The sequence below is a fragment of the Mustela erminea genome, chromosome 11, assembly GCF_009829155.1.
Source record: "Mustela erminea isolate mMusErm1 chromosome 11, mMusErm1.Pri, whole genome shotgun sequence".
Taxonomy (NCBI): Eukaryota; Metazoa; Chordata; class Mammalia; order Carnivora; family Mustelidae; genus Mustela; species Mustela erminea.
Genome location: NC_045624.1, coordinates 101,928,093 through 101,947,410, shown reverse-complemented (window position 1 = coordinate 101,947,410; position 19,318 = coordinate 101,928,093). Strand labels below are relative to the sequence as shown.

At 41.4% G+C, this 19,318-nt stretch overlaps 1 protein-coding gene across 1 annotated transcript in view; it reads left to right on the top strand.

The window, feature by feature from the left end:
* Nucleotides 1–14,211, top strand: part of STK17A (serine/threonine kinase 17a) — a 41,172-nt gene extending 26,961 nt beyond the window's left edge. The window contains exons 4-7 of the mRNA XM_032305361.1: nt 8,551–8,677; nt 11,527–11,575; nt 11,663–11,842; nt 12,611–14,211. Of these exons, the coding sequence (XP_032161252.1) occupies nt 8,551–8,677; nt 11,527–11,575; nt 11,663–11,842; nt 12,611–12,935 (681 nt within the window). The 3' untranslated portion in view covers nt 12,936–14,211. The remainder of the gene's footprint in view (nt 1–8,550; nt 8,678–11,526; nt 11,576–11,662; nt 11,843–12,610) is intronic.
* Nucleotides 14,212–19,318: the final 5,107 nt, after the last annotated feature.

The following is a 19,318-nucleotide window of genomic DNA, read 5'->3' as shown; positions in this document are numbered from 1 at the left end:
GAATGGTCTTTGCTGGATAGATCTCTCAACAGTTCTACACCCGGTCTTCGGTCATGAGCTCGTCCACACTGTTACATGTATGTGACAAGCAGAGGAGCCGGCCAGGAACTAGAAGCTGGAACTTTCCATTTTGAGATTTAAGTTGGTCACTGACAGTTTGAACATCAGTGTATTACTTGAAAGAGGGGTAACATTTCTTTTTTTAATTTTTATTTATTTATTTATTTATTTATTTATTTATTTATTTATTTATTTGAGAGAGCAAGAATGAGAGAGAAGGGAGAGAGGGTCAGAGGGAGAAGCAGACTCCCCGCTGAGCGGGGAACCCTGATGGGGGCGGGACTTGATCCTGGAACTCCAGGATCATGACCTGAGCCGAAGACAGTTGCTTAACCAACTTAGCCACCCGGGCACCCAGGGGTAACATTTTTAAACAGTCTCCCAAACTGATTGAGACACTAGTATTAACTTCTTTCTGTACTATGACTGGGTGTTAATAAATAAAAAGCTTGAATTTTCATTGCCTGATAAAAATGTTTCTCAAAATTTTGTTCATGGTAACTTAAGGCTAATTAAGCAAGTCAATCTCAACTTTATAGTGCTCTTATTCCTGGGTGATGATTCAGTAACTGTTAAATGAGCTATATATAGGAGAAGATGACGATACCAAGATAAATAAAATTCTCTCCCTCCCCTCCCCGGCTGTGAAGCAGAGAAATAAGATAATCCAAAGATCTCCTGACTGCCTTTGTCTGTTTGAAGACAGTTTGTGTGTTTCCTGTTTCTTCCATTGTCATTGCTTCTCCAGCGACCTTGTTTTCTTTTACCACCTGGGATTCATGCGTCTTAAATAGAGTTAGGTGCCATGAGCCACCACTTGTTAACATGAACTGGACTCTCTAGAAGGAAGGTCTGGCTGAGCTGTAAATGCTAATGTACTTCTCTTTGTTTGCAGCACAGCTGTCTCACTTCCTGGAAGTGGGTATATTTTGCCATCACAGATGGGCAGATTATAGTCCTGTAACTGTACTTAGGTTTTATTTAGAAGAGTAAGGTCTGTTTCTGAAATGTATCTGTGGTCAAACCAGGGCAGTTGGCAGAAACTACACAGTAAGCATTAACTGAAATTCCCTGAAAGAGCTCTGATTGTAAAACGTGTTTTTTCCTAGCAATCCCTCTGTCAACCGTTTAATGTCTCTCACTTTGGTAGATGATGGATGCATGTGACTGGGCCTAGATTTCAAATACAGTAACGTTTTCATAATCTGATCACATTAATTTAGAATTTACTTCATTACCACCACTCCAACTAATTTTTACATGATTACCAAAGAAAGCATTTCCCAGGGAATGTAAAGTATAAATAAAATTTAAGGACAAACATTTAAGCTATTTTAAAGGAACAAACGGTATTAATGTTCTTAGAACATTTACAGACTGTGCATGTTTTAGTAATCACAGATGGCCCTTACGATGTGGTAAAGATTGCCATTTCGCAATATTTCTCTTGGAATTTTTTATGTACTGGAAAGGGCAAAACATGTTCAATGATGAATATAGGTAACAGAGGCAACTTCTCTTATCTAATTTGCTTGAATAATGACATTTTATTTTACTGGAGTATTTCATTAGTGTAATAATATAAAAATTGCCTTGAGAAGTCTTGGGACTCATAATCCTAGTTTTTTCCCTGAAGAAATAGCTAGAAGCTAATTAACAAAGAGAAAATAGCTTTTTAATGGAGTTTGTTTCCAACTTAATGAAGGTGGTTTGCCAAAACCTCTTGTTGTTTTATGATTAAAAAGAGAAACTTGGGGCACCTGGGTATCTCAGTGGGTTAAAGCCTCTCCCTTTTGCTCAGGTCGTGGTCTCAGGGTCCTGGGATCGAGCCCCAAGTCAGGCTCTCTGCTCAGTGGGGAGCCTTCTTCATCCTCTGTCCCTGCCTGCCTCTCTGACTTCTGATCTCTATCTGTCAAATAAATAAATAAAATCTTAAAAAAAAAAAAAGAGAGAGAGAGAGAGAGAGAAACTGATTCTAACAGTGATCAGTTGCACATTTTCTGTCCTTTTGTGTATGTGACAGGAGGGATGCTTTATCTGGTTTGGATTAATTTATAACAGTTAGCTTGCCTCTACAGTCCAGACTTCTGTAGTGACAGCAATTCGTGGTTTTTGTCTTTCTGTTTTAAGTTTTTACTGTAGCCAAAACTTTTTTTGATTCAGAAAACAATCTTTTGTACAAAATGACAGATTACACTGAGCCAGTTGTTTTCACTATAGACAGAAAGTCTTAGTTTTTATGAATAAGTTTTCAAGATGAACTGCTATTCTGTAATTGTGTAGTGGTAATAGATTAGGACATTATACAAGAGATGTTAAGAATTCTCTGAACATTTATTGGGGTATCATTTGGATTTTTTATTTTTAATTAAAGGCGTTTATAGCTACACTGTTCAATCCAGTAACACAGGCCATTTGTGGCTGTCAAGCACTTGAGAGCAGAGATGTGCTCCAAGTGTGAACTTTTTGCCAGATTTCAAGGACTTAGTATGGGGCGGAATAAAGTAAAATAGCTCAAAAATTTTATATTATTATCTGTTGAAGGGATAGCATTTTAGATATATTAAATTAAAGAAATATTAAAATTATTTTCACCTGTTTCATTTTACCTTTTATAATATCTCCATAGAAGATTTTAAGTTATATTCTGTGACTTGCATTACCTTCCCTTAGGACAGCACTGGTTCAGAGGACAGCCACAGATAATTAAGCCAGAATGACCTGTAATATAAAGATCACTTAGCCTTTCGGCTTATTTTTCAACCTCCTATAATCTGGGTTTTTCTTCCAGGATTTTACTAAAAATTACTTCTACAAAAGTCTTTCAGAGGTTGTTTATTTGCTATATTCAGTGGCCTTTTCTTGGTCCTCACTCTTTCTCGTGTCAAAGAGGACCTTTGACTCTCACCTTCCTGATTTTCTTACTACAACATGGTGCCTGGGTTCCTAGCCTCACTTCTCAGACTGCTATTTCTTTTCTTTTTTCTCTTTCTTTCTTTTCTTCTTCTTTTAAAAGATTTTATTTATTTGATGGTGTGGGGGGTGGACCTAAGCAGGGGAGGGGAAGAGGGAGAAGCAGACTCCCGGCTGAGCAGGGAGCCCAATTTCGGACTCGATCCCAGGACCTCTGGATCATGACCTGAGCTGAAGGCAATTGTGCAACCAACTGAGCCCCGCCCCCCCAGGTGCCCTCAGACTGCTATTTCTGAACGTGCTTGTCACTCTTGTTGCTTTCCATTTGATATAGTTATTGGCCCAAACTCATCTTGGCCACTTTTTTTCTTGCCGTCTTCTCTTCCTCTCATTTACTTCCATGGTGTTAGTCTTGCCTCTGTGTCCTTGTCCTCCGGAGCCATATCCTCAGCCCTGGACTCTTTCCAGACTGAACTGCCAGCAGTCTGGGGTGTTTTTGCAGGCACCTCTCCTTCTGGGTCTGAGAATCAGAATGGAACCAGTTGTCCTCTCTTGCTGACCTTGGCTGTATTAATCAGTGAATGATCTAAGCACCTTGTTCCTCCACAGCGTTGGTCCCAATGGGCTGTGGATTTGGTTACTGGAATGTGTAAAGTTCCTTCTATTTTTGTTTTGTTTTGTTTTATTCTGTGCTTCATCATATCTTCCTCACTCTGTCTCTGTCTCCCTTTCAGGACTGCAAAAACAGGGTAGAGGCACATTCTTCGAAGACATATTCTTGTATTTGAGAATCCCTTGCACGCATCACGCTGTAGATTAGCTCACCTGTATATGCTTCGGCGTGTGGCCTTTTCTTTCCCTGGGATGTCCTCTTGTCCTCCCCTCTAGTCTGTCTTCTATCAGTTCTTGCAGAAGGCCTCACAAAGCCTGATTCCTGTTCCTCCGCCCCCATCTGCTCACTAGGCTTTGCCTGCCACCACACTCGTCCCTTCCGCCTTTGCGCTGTTCTCCGGTTTGTGGTTCCTCCACTGGTAGCTTGTCCTTGCGTCTGGCGGGGTCTTTCTTCTCCCGGAATGCCCCCTGCCAACGCCAGGCCCCTGAGTACTGTGCCGGGACTGGCTCCTTCGTAGCTCACTACTGCTTTCTCAGAGAAACCTTGCCTGACTACCCGGAACCAGCACACTCATGCGCAACAGACACACCCCGCAGACACTCCCATCCATTTCCCTTCTGAGTTCTCCTGAGTGCTTAAAAGCACCCAAGGTGTTAACTATTTACTCTTGCTTCTTTGTCTCAATTGGAATGTAAGCCTCCAAAAGAACGTGGGATTTAGGTCTTATTTTCTGTTTTCCCAGTACGCCGTCAATAAAATTTTTTTGAATAAGCACAGTATCCTTTTTCTCCTCCAAGGTCTGCTCACTTCTCTCCTGTACAGTTCTCCAAGGCTGAATTATTCTCGCAGATGGATGGCCCGAGTGCTTTGTCCACGAGCACACTTGAAACGCACAGCATAGCTGGTCGAGCCTGCTGGGTGCTTCCCTGTGATTTTTCTTCTGATGGGGAACTGTCACTGGAGACTTGGGATCACTGGTATTTGCAGTGCCTCCATTCCTGACACAAAGTGGACACCTGTTAGGTTCTTTTGTATAGTTCTGTCTCTTCCTTTCATTCAAGCAGCAGCTAATGGGTGCCCCTGGGTGCCAGCCCACTGCATGACTCCTGGAGCCGGGGATTCTTCCTTCTCTGCCCCTGAATCCAGACTTGGGTCAATCTATAAGCATTTTCCTAATAGAGAAGTGCAGGAGGGAGGGTTGGGTAGATAGTAACCCCTTTACAAGCGAGGAACCACCTAGACCTCAACTTCCTGTTTCATATGTTCTTGCTTGTTGAACGTTGTTAGAATCTCTTTGCTGCCATCCTAGAGGTCTTCTCAGCAAGCTGACATGATGCACAGAAGAATGGAGAAAAAGTACACAAAGATATTGTTGTGAGCGCGAGCATGGCAAGTAGGATACACTGGACAGTGTCTGCTGAGACAGTCTCCACTGTCGCCGAGCCAAGGGGAACAGGTTACTGATGAGTCTGGAGAGCCTGGGAGGAGCTCGGACCAGCAGGGGTTTGCATGCACGTTAAGGAGTTTGGAGGTTAAGGCTAGCGGGAAGCTACTGACAGGTTTAGGCAGGGGGTGACAGATCAGGTTTGCATGGAGCAAAAGATCCTTTTGTCTACAGAAGGCTGGGCAAAATAGACCCTAGCAAAGTGTTCAGAGGCTGTTGCAATTGAGCAAAAACTTGATGGTACCTTGAATGAGTGTTCTGTAGTTGGAGAGAAATAAAGTCTAGAAATGCTTAAATTTATGACTTAAACTCCATAGGGTGTAGTGAAACGTCAGCTAAATGAGAAAGTGGGGAGAGAGGAATGGCCAAGGTGATTCTTAGTGTTTTCTTCTACCTTGCTAGGTGAGAGTGGCATTCCCTGAGGCGACAGTCACTGGCATATGGGGAATCTGATTTGGGAGGGAAAACAGTCTGGTTTGAGCATGCTGAATTTGAGGTAGCTGTGAGACATCAAAGGGGAGAGAGTAGGTGAGCAGTTGGTTGAAGTGGTCTGAGCCAGAGATAAAAATCTGTGACTCATAATGTCTAGGCTATGCTTAGGCCCTGGGTACAGATGCACTGTGTCAGGTGAGAGCGGGGAGTGTACGAGCGGGGAGCCTCAAGACCAGGCTGTGAGAAACCCATTGAATGGGCCAGTTAAAGGACGATGAGCCAACAAAGGAGACAGAAGCAGCAGCCAGAGAGGAGGAAAAGCAGGATAGTGCTTTCCTGTGGAAGCCAAGAGTAAAAGAGTCTGTAAACAAGGAAGGAGCGGCAGTGATGTCAGCGATGTTCAGAAAGCGTGGAATTAGGTCATTGGATTGTAGTGACCTACGGGAGAGGAAGAAGGAGACAAGTCAGATGGAGTGGCTGCATATGCATGGAAGGAAGGGAGATGTTACCGTTCATTACAAACCTCTGGAGAACCACAGTGTGACAGAGGGGAGAGGAAAATACAACAAACTGAGCAGGGGCATACATCTGTCACGTACAAGGTGTTGTGGAGTAGAGGGGGGCAGGCATCGAGCCCTCCCTGGAGGGCCAGAGGGGGCGTCAGAGTTGGCTTTTTTGAGGCACCGGTGCCTTGCTGAGACCCGCCACGCATGGAGTGAGTGATGCAACTAAATTTGCAGAGAAGGGGAGAGGGCTTCCTGAGCAAAGGGAGCACAGAAGGCAAGGGCATGAGATGGGGGTGTGCACGTCTTGTTTAGGGATTACAGCTTGTTGGATTTGGAACACAGATTGCCTGTGGGAGGGTGGCAGGAGATGAATCGTGAAGAGGAGGCAGAAGCCAGATCATGAAACACTTGGGGTGCTGTAGTGAGGTATTTATACTTTATTGGTATGTATGGTTCTCAATTTCTCTTTGGAAATATTCTTAATGGCAGAAGACAGGAAGTGCAGCCCTTTTCTGAAGCAACATAAACTTTTCTTTCAAAAGTCATTTTATTTTGGGGCGCCTGGCTCAGTGGTTAAGCCTCTGCCTTTGGCCCAGGTCATGATCCCAGGGTCCTGGGATGGAGCCCCGCATTGGGCTCTCTGCTCAGGAGGGAGCGTGCTTCCTTCTCTCTCTGCCTGCCTCTCTGCCTACTTGTCATCTATATCGGATAAATAAATAAAATCTTTTTAAAAAATCATTTTATTTTAAAAATTGAAGTGAATTTTATTTTATAGTATATATGTTTGACTTTTTTATGTAAAATATCTGAGGTTATTTGGGTTAAAAAAAAAAAAAAGACTCCAGGAATATGAACCTTATTGATTCTGTGGCCTTGGCCTTGGGTAGCTCTGTTGCCCATTGTCAAATACATTCCCTCTGAGAATGTGTTCGTGGGTGAGGACTAGCAACCAGTATCATGATCAGACTTACTTTATGGCAAGAATATTTATTGTTCAGTGAAGGATGGGTTGAAGGTGGGGAAAACTAGAGGCAGGAGGGTAGTGGTCCAGGTGAGAAATAATGAAAGTCCAAACTTGAAGCAGTTGGGGGTTTTGAGATTTGGGACATGGTACTGGCATGCTGGTGACTTCACTAGGTGTGAGACATGGTTGAAAATGAAGGAGACAGAGCACTTTAGGTTGATTCCCCCCAGTGCCTGACCCGGGCAATGACATTGGGTGTAGATAAGGAGAGGCATGGGGCGCCTGGGTGGCTCAGTGGGTTAAAGCCTCTGCCTTCAGCTCAGGTCATGATCTCAAGGTCCTGGGATCGAGTCCCACATTGGGCTCCCTGCTTGGCGGGGAGCCTGCTTCCTCCTCTCTCTGCCTGCCTCTCTGCCTATTTGTGATCTCTGTGTGTCAAATAAATAAAATCTTTTTTTTTTTTTTTTTTTAGTATATGTGCTGCCGAAGCGAGCACTCAAATAAATAAAATCTTTAAAAAAAAAAAAAAAAGGAGGAGGAGGAGGATAGGCATGGGGTTGATGGGGCTGAAGGAAGAACTCTTGCCTGAGCTGTTTACTGGATTGATGGCCTTGCTCAGTAGTGGGAGTTGAAGGTGTGGCCCATTTCAGCCAAATGAAAAGATCTGATTTTAATTGGATCTATGAGTCAGAGAAGGACTTAGGATAGAGGTCACCAGCCTGTAAGTGGTGGTTGAAGCTTCAGTAGTAGATGACATAGGGGAGGGCCAGCCAGTGAGGGATCTGGGGCAACACCAGTATTTAAAAGGAGAGAACAAGGAAGAAATCTTTAGAAAATGGTGAGAGATTAAGGAGGAAATCGTCCAAGAGTGTGTAAAAGGGTGGTTGGCAGGCCAAATCATACAGCCACAATGGTGCCTTGAAAGACATTTATTTGATCTGGGGGGGGGGGGTTGTCTTTGGTTATTTAAGATTTTGCGATCTTAGTAAGAACAGCTAGACCTAGGAGAGGGGGCAAAATCCAGACTCAGCTGCACTGAGAAGTGACAGCAAGTGTACACAGCCGTGCTTTCTAGCTGAGCTTTGAGGGAGTAGCCCGGAGTGAGTGCGTTGGCTAGAAAGAAATGGAGAGTTTTATAGGATATTTATGAGTGGCTTGGTTTTGTTTTTAAGATGGGGTAGATGAGGAGCACCTGGGTGGCTCTGCCTTTGACTCGGGTCATGGTCTCAGGGTCCTGGGATCGAGCCCTGCATCGAGCTCTCTGCTCGGTGGGGAGCCTGCTTCCCCCTTTCTCTCTGCCTGCCTCTCTGCCTACTTGGGATCTCTCTCTCTGTGTCAAATAAGTAAATAAAATCTTTAAAAAAAAAAAAAAAGATGGGGTAGATGCACATTTATGTGCTGAGCGGGAGCCAGTATAAGGGGAAGAGATTGTATGAGGCCTGTTGCCTTATGTATTGTAAATATATTGTAGAAGTATTTCGTGAATGACTGCTTCTGGTTTTTTTTTTGTTTTTTTTTTTGTTTTTTGTTTGTTTGTTTGTTTGTTTTTTGTCAATCTCGGTTTCACCGGCGAGCTGTGTAGGCTTTATGGGCTACTTGCTCTTTCTGTATTTTTTAGCCTCAGAATATTCTGCTGACAAGTGCATCACCGCTGGGTGACATTAAGATAGTTGATTTTGGTCTTTCAAGAATAATGAAGAACAGCGAAGAGCTCCGAGAAATTATGGGTACTCCTGAATATGTGGGTAAGTACTCCTGAGAGGGGGTTATGTTCTGCATTTGGGGTCAGGCATCGTCTTCGTTAGGGAGCTCACATGCGGCGTGGTTAACAGTGGGGCAGGCCATCTGCTATATTAAAATTCTACCATCAGAGTCCTTCTTTTGTGTAAAGATTTAAAAATGGTAAACATTAAATGGTAAGTTACCAAACTGATTATTGCTTTCCTGAAGGGAATCAAGAGAATTTAAGGGCTTGCTTCTAAAAGGAATCAAAAAGGATTTTCTTAACAAAGTATAGGATACCAGGTTACCTGAAGGTAGGAGGATGTTTAACAAGTAAGGACCTTTAAAGAACTTTAAGTTCATAACGAACACTGTTGGGTAATTGCAAGCCCTGTGAAACAGTCGGCATGTGGCATTTCGTTGTTGTTGGATTAACGCAGGGTCGAGCTTCTGGCAGAAAGATGCGTTAAGCCTTGAAGGTACAAGAGCAGCTGAAGGGATGAACCGTGGCTTTTCAGTTTTGTTCAAAAATAAGTGAATTCTGACTTTTTGGACAGACTGGCAGAACTACAGGATGCAAAGGGAGCTATGGCCTGAATGAGGTTAAAAAAGATACCCGGAAGCAGAGCAAGGCAGTGAAAGAGTGTCAAGGTGGTGACCAAGAGTTTACAATATTTACAATTTCAGAGGTGGAGCAGTTCTCCATCATTACTAGGGCCGAGGGGCGGCTGTGGCCCGCGGCGCTCTAGACCTATAGGTGCAGAAGCTGGATGCCAAGCTGCCTGGGGCAGACAGGAGAGCAGACGCTGTCCAGGGTGGTGGCAGGCGGGTCAGGGGGTGGTTTTGTGTCCGATGACAGCAGCCAGGGGCAGGGGAGAAGGCGGAGGTTGGAGTTGTGAAGGGGACAGGCTGGCTGCATTTCTAGAGGGCCTGGGCAGCCGAGGCCTCTTTCTGGAGAGGAGCCGAGGGTAGTGGGACTTAGTTTACAAGAAGCATCAATTCCAGAGGACAGATAGGGTTGAGGAAAACAAAGCTGTTGGGCAATGATAATGCAAAATATATAACCCAATGCTTTGAAGTTAAAGTCCTACGATTTGAAACATCCTTAATGAGGTAATGAAAGGTATCACTGGCAGACAGCCTTCAGAATGTTGATGTGTTCTTTTGGGCTAGAACACTTAAATTCCAGTGTGTGTCATGACCACTCAGGAAGGTTTAAGGATGGGGCTTCGCAGGCCTCCTCTTGGGAAGCAGCAGCCCAGATCCCTCAGCCGGTCGAAAGCCTTGCAGACTAGAGCAAACGAGGAACGCAGGGCTGTGAGAGGAGAACCTTGTGGTGGTTACTGCCCTGAAGGGAGTTCTCTTATGTTTTGTTTTATGCTTTCTGTTCTTTGGGTACATTCTCCGTTTTCTACCAAGAACTTTTTTTTCCCCCTCCAAAAAACCAGAACTATCTCTATTATAAAAGTAATTCCCAATCCAAGAAGACTAAAAATAATTCAGAACTATGTTAATAGAGAAAAACAATTTCTTCCTGCAATTTCAAGGTGAGTGTAAGCCTCCCAGCTTGTTCTCTTTACAGAATCCTGTCTGGGCAGGGGGCTGTACACGTGACCTCGGTCCTGAAATCTCTTTAGACCCCCCCATGCCTCTGTCCCTAAAATGGGGCTACCCTAACACTACCCATCGGATTGGCTCTATCAACTCTTACATCCGTGTTCAGCTTATAATAAACATGAGAAAGGAAGCTACTATTTCCTGCTCCCTCCTCCCAGCAGCTTCTTTGGTCTCCTTTTCCCCTCCAGTAGTTTGGATGCTGTGCATTTCATTTTAAATTTCCCAATAGTTTCTTTTAAAACTTTAAAATAATATTCATAACCTCTGTTTCACGACTCAGCATCAGAAGGTGAAGTTGAGGAAATATACCCCACCTAACATTTTCTCCCAACCTTTTCATCCTCCCTAATATTGGGGGGGCAGGTGTGCCCCCATCCCCTACCAGTGATGAGTATGTGACTTGAGTGTTTCGTTTTTTCCTAGGATTAGATATCTTCACCCCCCACTTGTTAAAATTGTAATTACCACAGTTGTTAGTTTTTGATCTGTTTATAAATGGATTCAATACTTGATTGCCTGTCTTGAGTTCTTCCCACTTTTGAAAAAAAACTCATCTTGTGGTTGACTGGATTGTATCAGTGAGTGAGTTTGCCTTTCAAGGAGAATTTTCATAAATTTCTCCTAAGTCCTTGCACATTTGAGAATGCCTTTTATATTGCTTGCTGGGACAGTTTAGTTAAATGTTATCAAAGCATGCTGTTTTCCAGGACTCTACAGAGGCAACTTTGTTGTCTGTGTGTGTGGTGCATGTCATCTGAGGATGCCCAGTTTTTTCTTTAACCATGTTGATTGACTTGTCAGTGGGTGGACATCTTAAAACCCCCTCCGGCCACAGCATGGAGAAGAGATCAGGCAGGTCAGGGGAAAGTGCCGTGGTCTAGGGTGCGGGCCATGGGGAAGCAGCACCGCGGATGGCATTAAGATTTTAAAGCAGTCATCTGTCAGGACGCTCAATTATCGTGGGTATGGGAGGAGAAAGGTGTCAGAGTTGTCAGTTCCTGTTACAGTACTCATGCATTCGGGTATTTTAAAAATATTAAGACCAAACAATGGAGGGTACTGGTGGGAAAATAAGTTAATTACATCTAGTTAGGCTTTACAGTAATTCATGCTAATTTATATAATGCTACATGTTAGCCCAAATCTTGGTGGTGTCTTAGAGTTTCTGATGAGTATTTTAAAAAAATTTTTATTTCAAAGTGCAAATTGGGAATTTTTTTCGCACAGCTAAATGTTTTCTTGTTTCTGATACTAGCTCCTGAAATTCTTAGTTACGATCCTATCAGCATGGCGACAGATATGTGGTAAGAGTTATTTCTGAAAACTTGATCAAATTGGTTTCAAGAAATGAGTAGGATATTAATTTTTCTTGCATTTTCATTCTGCTTTAGGAGCATTGGAGTGTTAACGTATGTCATGCTCACGGGAATCTCACCTTTCTTAGGTGACAATAAACAAGAAACATTCCTAAACATCTCTCAAATGAGTTTAAGTTATTCTGAGGAAGAATTTGATGTCATGTCTGAGTCTGCTATTGACTTCATCAAGACACTTTTAGTTAAGAAACCTGAGTAAGTATTAGTGAATATTGATCTTTGTCCATTTTTGAGTGATCTGCTCTCAACAAAAGCAGGCTAACCTGAAACACCAAACGGGAGGCAGGACAATGTAGACATTAAACTAGATGAAACCTTGAGCTTATTTGTATTTGTTGAAAGAAAATGTCAAAAATGAAGTTTCTTAGAAAACATGAGCTGCATCTCAGTGAAACAGCTATTGTCTGTCTGTCTGGTCTTCCAAAAGGGCTTTTCAGAGATCTCTTCCTTCAAGTGTTTTCCAACACTGTGGGAGTGGCATTTGCACAGATGCCAAAGCTCCCAGTCTTACTCAGGAATCACAGTAAGATTCTTGTCAGCTCTTCATACCTCCCCATATATAATACAATAAATACACCTTATGCTCTGATTTATGTATTTTTAAGATTTTATTTTTTGAGTAATCTCTATACCCAGTATGGAGTGCATACTCAACCCTGAGATCAGGAGTCACGTGCTCTACTGATTGAACAAGCCGGGGCCCTCCCGGTATGCTCTAATTTATAATTGAAGTTTTATTTATTTATTTTTTTAAAGATTATTTATTTGAAAAAGAACGAGTTGAGGGCAAAGGGAGACGGAGAAGCAGACTCCCTGATGAGTGGGGAGCCCAATGCGGGGCTCGATTCCAGGACCCTGAGATCACGGACCTGAGCCGAAGGCAGAGGCTTAACTGAACTGCCAGGTGCCCCTCTAATTGAGGTTTTAAACTGTCTTAAGTGTAAAATATGTTTCATTTTACAGAGATCGAGCCACAGCCGAAGAATGTCTAAAGCATCCGTGGTTGACAGAGAGCAGTGTTCACGATCCTTCTTTCAAAGTGAAAGGGGCATTAGAAGCAGCAAATGCACTCCAAGAAGGTGATGCTGTGCCTGAAATTAATTCAGATACTCAGAAGCCGGAAACCGAGGAATTAGGTGCAACAGAAGAGTTAATTGTATTTACTTCATATACTTTAGGACAATGCAGACAGTCTGAAAAAGAGAAAATGGAGCAAAAGGCCATTTCCAAACGATTTAAGTTTGAGGAACCTTTGCTACAAGAAATTCCAGGAGAATTTATCTACTGAGCAATACTTCCCTTTAAAACTTTAAAAAAGATTTCTGCATTGAAAACATTATTATTATTTATGGACTTCTGGCCACATGGTACATGTACTGAAAGTGGATAAACCAGGTATCGCTGATAGAAACTAAAATAACTTTGTCAAACTTGTGGAGTTAGTTATATCAAGACAGATTTATAAAGCTGCCAACCAGGAGTTTTAACGGGTAAAGTTATCTGTGTCCATGTTATTTTTTTAAGAAGGGAGATGTTTGAACCTTTTGTTTCTAAATCTTGTTTCTCCAGAATGAGAATTTGCTATGCAAAGATATCTGTATTTCCTTTCTTTAAAAATCCAAGTAAAAGTGCCAAATTAACATCTTTGTAAATCTATTTAGCATTATTTGTGTGCATCTATATCTGCATATATATATGAATATATATAGATATAGATAGATGTAGATATCTTTGCTAAAATTGACTTTTTCACTTTGGATTTTTTGGAGGGGGGAGTAAGCTTTTTAATTATGTATCTTCCAAATTTAGAATAACATCCACTAGAGTTTGATAATATTTTTATATTTTATTACTGCTTTATAGACTTGATTTGACTTCTATTGTCTTTGCTTTTGCCTAATGCTTATAACTTATCAGTGAAAAAGCCCTGGCTCATTTTTTTTTTTTCTTCAGTGTCATAATATAGGAGTGGTGATGATTTTTCACCTCAGACTATTCTGGTTTTAAGGTCAAGGTTAAGTAATCCTGTAATGTAAACCAGTGCTGACTTCTCAGTCCCCCACCACAGGTTACTTGTCTACTGTCTTTAAGGAGACGGCACCCGTGCCGCCTTCTCATGTGCTTGTCACTTGCAAGTGTCAGTGTGATCTGATCAACATGGGGTTGCTTTGGTCAGTGAAAAGATGCTATTACATTGTTTTTGTTAATAAAACCCCCGAGAGGGTAGAGATGAAGCATATTCGTCCTAGCTATTGAGCCTCTACTCTGTGCCCTCTGACTGTACTAAGAAATGTTATAAAAAAACAAAATATTTATAAACTTTATTTTGTTCATGAAAAACCTGGATACTTTGTTCATGAAAAACATTGGATACTTTGTCATCAGGGAAGAAGCCATTCCCAGAACTTACGTGAATATACTCAGTAGAATTTAATTTGATTAGGATCAACACTTCAGTTGGAAGTAGGCCCCATAGTAAGTAATAAATTCCTATGAAAAAGTGTAAATGTAAAAGTGTATGCCGTATAACTTAAAGCAACTAAACATCTTTCTCACACAAAAAAGTCTGAGTCGTGTCCTTATTTATCTTTTATTAGGCTCAGGGCGTCAGGAGACTTGGGAATATAACTGGTCTGTTGCCCGACCAGTCCCTTCACAGTTGCTCTTTGGGGCTCACTCGATGCTGTCCTCTGCATGAGTTCTTAAATGTCAGGGTCATGAGCTGGTGGCAGCACCTAACCACATGTTGTGTTGTAAAGTGTGTGCGGTGTACTGTACAGGACTCTGCCCCACGGTCTGTAACCACCCCCTGGCTGCAGGTGTCAGAGCCCCGCGACCTTCATACAGCATCAGCTGAAGCTGATTAGGCAGTTCCAACCGGCAGGTTGCAGTTTCTCACTAAATCGGCCGCATTTACAGTTTCTTGGAAACCAGTGTTTCTAATCGAGCTATAGGAGGAAGAGGAGGAAATGCTACCACCATGGCAGGGTTTTCTGTGAAAACCTGTGACCACTATGTGAAGCCGCAGGTAAGTTCCTTTCCTCTTGGAAGAGGAAAAACACAAGTTTAGGCACATTTTTTTAAACCTCTCTCTGACAAAAATAGAAGGGAGGTTAGAACAATGTCCACTATTGAGTGACACATTTTTATACTTGATAAGATTTGTCCAGTTTTAAAACCAGAACATTTAGGTAACATTTAGATTTTTTTGAAAACCACTTTACATTACATTCCAAATAAATACATTTAATATAGTTGTTGTATTTGTTAAAAAAAAAAAAAATCTGTTTTCTTTTAGCCAGCCACTTTGCTGTTTGCAGTGTGCTGCATCTTTAGTGGCTTTTGTAAACACATGTAAAGATATACTGACATTTTTTTGACTTATACAGAACATGAAGAGCCTTCACAAAAGTGGGCCAAATAAAATCTTTCCGTTAGTGATTTATCAATTAGCTTTATACTCACCTAATGATGTTAATTTTTTCTTTTAACAAGCTTATGAAGAACCAAACCAGTATTATTGAATTTGTTCACAGAATCTGCAAGTCCATTTTTAATAATAATAAAATTCCATACTGTCATATTTTAGCTTTAGAAGTTTATGAAAAAATAGGCAAAATGTATAAGTGGTTTTAGTCAGTTCAGAAATTGTGTTTTAATGTTTTGTTTTGTTGTTTTCACATGAAAAGTAGGAGAAAATGCCACACTCTTATAGAGGAAGGTCAGGTGAGAACCACAAACTCCTAAACTTTTACAACTGACCTCAGTTTGGAAGAAAATTTAATAGAGAAAAAGTCATAAAGGCTGCTCAGAGAACGTTGGACAAGAGGTGAGTTACAGTCCTAGTAATGTAACGCGTGGTCTATAGCTCAGGCCACAGAAACCAAAGCAGGATTGATCTTGGCACCAACATAGATGGTCCTATGTAGGGGGAAAAGTCATTAGCCGGGTATTAACAAACTAACCCTAAATATACTTTAAACTCACACACACCTGTAAGAATTAAATTGCACTGATGAGACTAAAATAGTCAAAATTGTTCAAGGTTATTTACCACCTAGTACCTTCATTTAGTTGCAGAATTTAAAAAAATACTAGGGAGAAGAGAGGTTGTTTTGCCTGAAATGTTATGATCCCTGTCTAATTTTTCACTCACTCTGAAAACTCCTGGTTTATGGTAAAAGAATTCATGAAAGAGCGTAAAAAGAGGTTTCAGTGGCCTTAATATTCAGGAAAGGAACTAACCCTGGAAAACAGTGAAATGCTACTTAACATAAAAATTGCCAATTTCAGAAATTCACAAAATAGGGATTTATTTTACCATTTTCTTCTATGTACTCATCAACCAACAACATTCAATAATCACAATTTTATAATATAGATTCATTGATCTGAAAGTATCCAAGGTTTCAAAGTTTGTCGATGGATATTTTGGTTGTATGTCTCCAGTTTTTGCTATTACAAATAGAGTTCCTTAAGTAATACTATGTAAATGGCATTTTGTATTTTTGTTAGCTGCTTTTTAGAACACAGTCTCAGAAATGGGATCGGTGGGTCAAATGGTGAAGGTACGTAACATTCTTCCAGATACTGTCTGTCAAGTTCCCCTCTGCAGAGGTTGTATCGCTGTGTTCTCATCCCATCTGCAATTTAAAAGAGCCTGTTTCCTCACGGCTTTTCAAGTAGGTTCTCACACTGAGGGATTATTGCCAATTTGCTCGAAGAAAAATGGTATCACTAGTTTTAATTTGCATTCTTTTTAAGAATGAGGTTGAACTTTTTTTTCTTAATATAATTCACTTGCATTTTTTTTCTGTGAATTCATTCATTAGTATCTTTTGCTCAGTTTTCTTCCAGGTTATGGTTTTTCTTTACTTTTGCTCCTTACAAATTATGAATGTTAACTTTTGCGATTTAAATTATAAATGTTGGGGCACCCGAGTGGCTCAGTTCGTTGAGGGTCTGGCTCTTGGTTTCCCCTCAGGTCATGTGGGGTTGTGGGATGGAGACCCATTTCAGGTTCTGGAGTTGCTGGGGAGTCTGTCTCAGATGATCTCTTCTCCTTTTGCCCCTCCTGACTCTCTCTTTCAAATAAATACGTCTTGTAAAAAAAGGTAAATATTTCCCCCACTTTAGCATTTGCTTTTTGCTTTGTTTTTGTTATTTCTAGACATGCAGAAATTTGTTTTTATACAGTCAAGTTTATTAATTTGCCTTATCACTTGTAGATGGTGACTCGTTGGGAAGATCTCTCTACTTCCAGGTTCTAAGAGTTACCTATAATTTTGCTAGTATATAGATGGTTTCATTTTTACATTTAGATCTTTGATCTAATTGTTACTTGTATGGTTGACAGTGGATCCGATACTGTCTTTCTGCATCTAGCTATCACCTGTCGTCATTGTTCAGATGTCCCCCACTCCCTCCCGACTCAGATGCTAGCGGTTACCATAACCAGGTTTCCGTGTGCACTTGGACGTGCGTCTGTATTCTCTGTGCGGTGTTGCTGTGGCGTCTCTTCATGGGTCAGCGCTGCATTATTTATATTTTAATGTCTGGCAAGACAAGCCCTCCCTCCTTGACCTTGCTTTGCTGGGATTTCCTGGCTGCCTTTGCTTACTCTTCCAAACTAATAAGCTGATCTAACTTTTAAAAATCCCTAATGTTATCTTTATTGGTACACATTAAATTTAACTCCAGGAGGACTGGCATCTTTCCGAAGAAGAATCTTGCTATCCATGAATGTGGAAACCTTTGTATTTGTCCAGTCGTACTTTGTATCTATTGGTAGTGTTTTAGCACTTCTCATGTAAGTTTGGCAGATTTTTTGCTAAGTTTTTTTCCTAAATAATTTGTTTTCTGCTGCTGTAGATAGAGTCTGGTCTCCGTTATTTCTTCAAACTGGTTACTACTTGTATACGTGAAGATTTTTCTATATTAATCTTATACTCTCCACTAAATACTCTGTAGTTTTCCACAGATTCTTTTGGGTTTTGCTGATACGTAGTCATATAATCTACCTGAACAGTAACTGCTTTCCTCTTCCTAGGTTTTAGGCCTCTTGCTTTTTCCATTTTTTTGCCTAACTACACTGGATATAACACAGTGTTAATAGTGGATACAGTGTAGCCTCATCTTGTTTCTGACCTGAGTGGGAAAAATCTCTGGTAGTTTCCTCATTGAGTGAGCTGCTGGCTTTGGGAAATGCAGGCATGTGCACACACTCCTCTCCTGTAAGGGGAACTGTGGATCCTGTATGAAAGTATCCTAATTTCGCCTCCTTAGATCTATTAATGATTGAGCCACCGAGCACTCCTGAAATAAACCTCTCTCAGTCGATGTGAACAATTACCAGAGGCTAGACTAGGCTGATATAAAACTGGCCGCTGATCTTCGGGGCTTATCGCTGTTATTTCTCAAATGTGCTACATGGCCCATCGTGCTTCAGTGGTAAGCTCTGTCACATATCAGCTTCGTTCCAGAACCTGAGTCCTCGGGGTAGCTACCATCTAGAATATTACTGATTTTAGGGAAGGGAGAAAAGAGGACATGGGGAACCAGACCTTAGCTCCCTGGCCCTTAAAACGTCTACTCAGAAGTCTTCCCTATCACTTCCACTCACAAATTCACTGGCCAAAACAAGCCACGGGGTGACACCCAAGTTCAAAGCAGGGCTATAGAGTCTTCCCATGGAGGGGGGCACTGCAAAGGAATAGGCAGCACAATATTTTGCGAAATACAATATACCACTAACTATATGTTACTGGATTCAGTTGCTAAAATTTAGAATTTTGCAGCAACATTCATGGGAGAGATTGGTTTATAGTTTCTCACTTTATAAAACTAACTTGCAAGTAAAGTAAGACTGCAACGTAACTGACACTAACATGGTAGCTAATTTTAAAAGCTATTTTTTAAAAGTATTATGTGGTGGAGGAAAAGTAATTTCTGCCTCTCAGGCTTATTATTTAGTGATAAAAGACACTACACTGTATGTGATCTGTGATATAGACCTGTATCTGAGAGGCCTGTTTTTTTCATCTCCCACTTTCCTACCCTGGATTGTAAAATGCTATTTTTTCTTTTCCTGATTTTTTAAAATGTTATGTTAGTCACCATATCGTACATCATTAGTTTTTGATGTAGTATCCCAAGATTCATTGTTTACATATAACCCCCAGTGCTCCATGCAGTACGTGCCCTCCTCAATACCCATCACCAGGCTCACCCAAACCCCCACTCCCTCCCCTCAGTTTGTTTCTCAGAGTCCACAGTCTCTCATGGTTCGTCTCCCCCTCTGATTTCCCTTCCTTCTCCTGTCCTCCATGCTATTCCTTATGTTCCACAAGTAAGTGAAACCATATAACTGACTTTCTCTGATTTCACTCAGCATAATCCCCTCCAGTTCCACCCAGGTTGATGCAAAAGTTGAGCATCCCTCCTTTCTGATGGCTGAGTAATATTCCATTGTATAGGTGGACCACATCTTCTTTATCCATTCATCTGTTGAAGGGCATCTTGGTTCTTTCCAGTTTGGAGACTGGGGCCATTGCTCCTATGAACATTAGGGTATATAGATGGCCCTTCTTTTCACTCCATCTGTATCTTTGGGGTAAATACCTAGTAGTGCAATTGCAGGGTCACAGGGAAGCTCTATTTGTAATTTCTTAA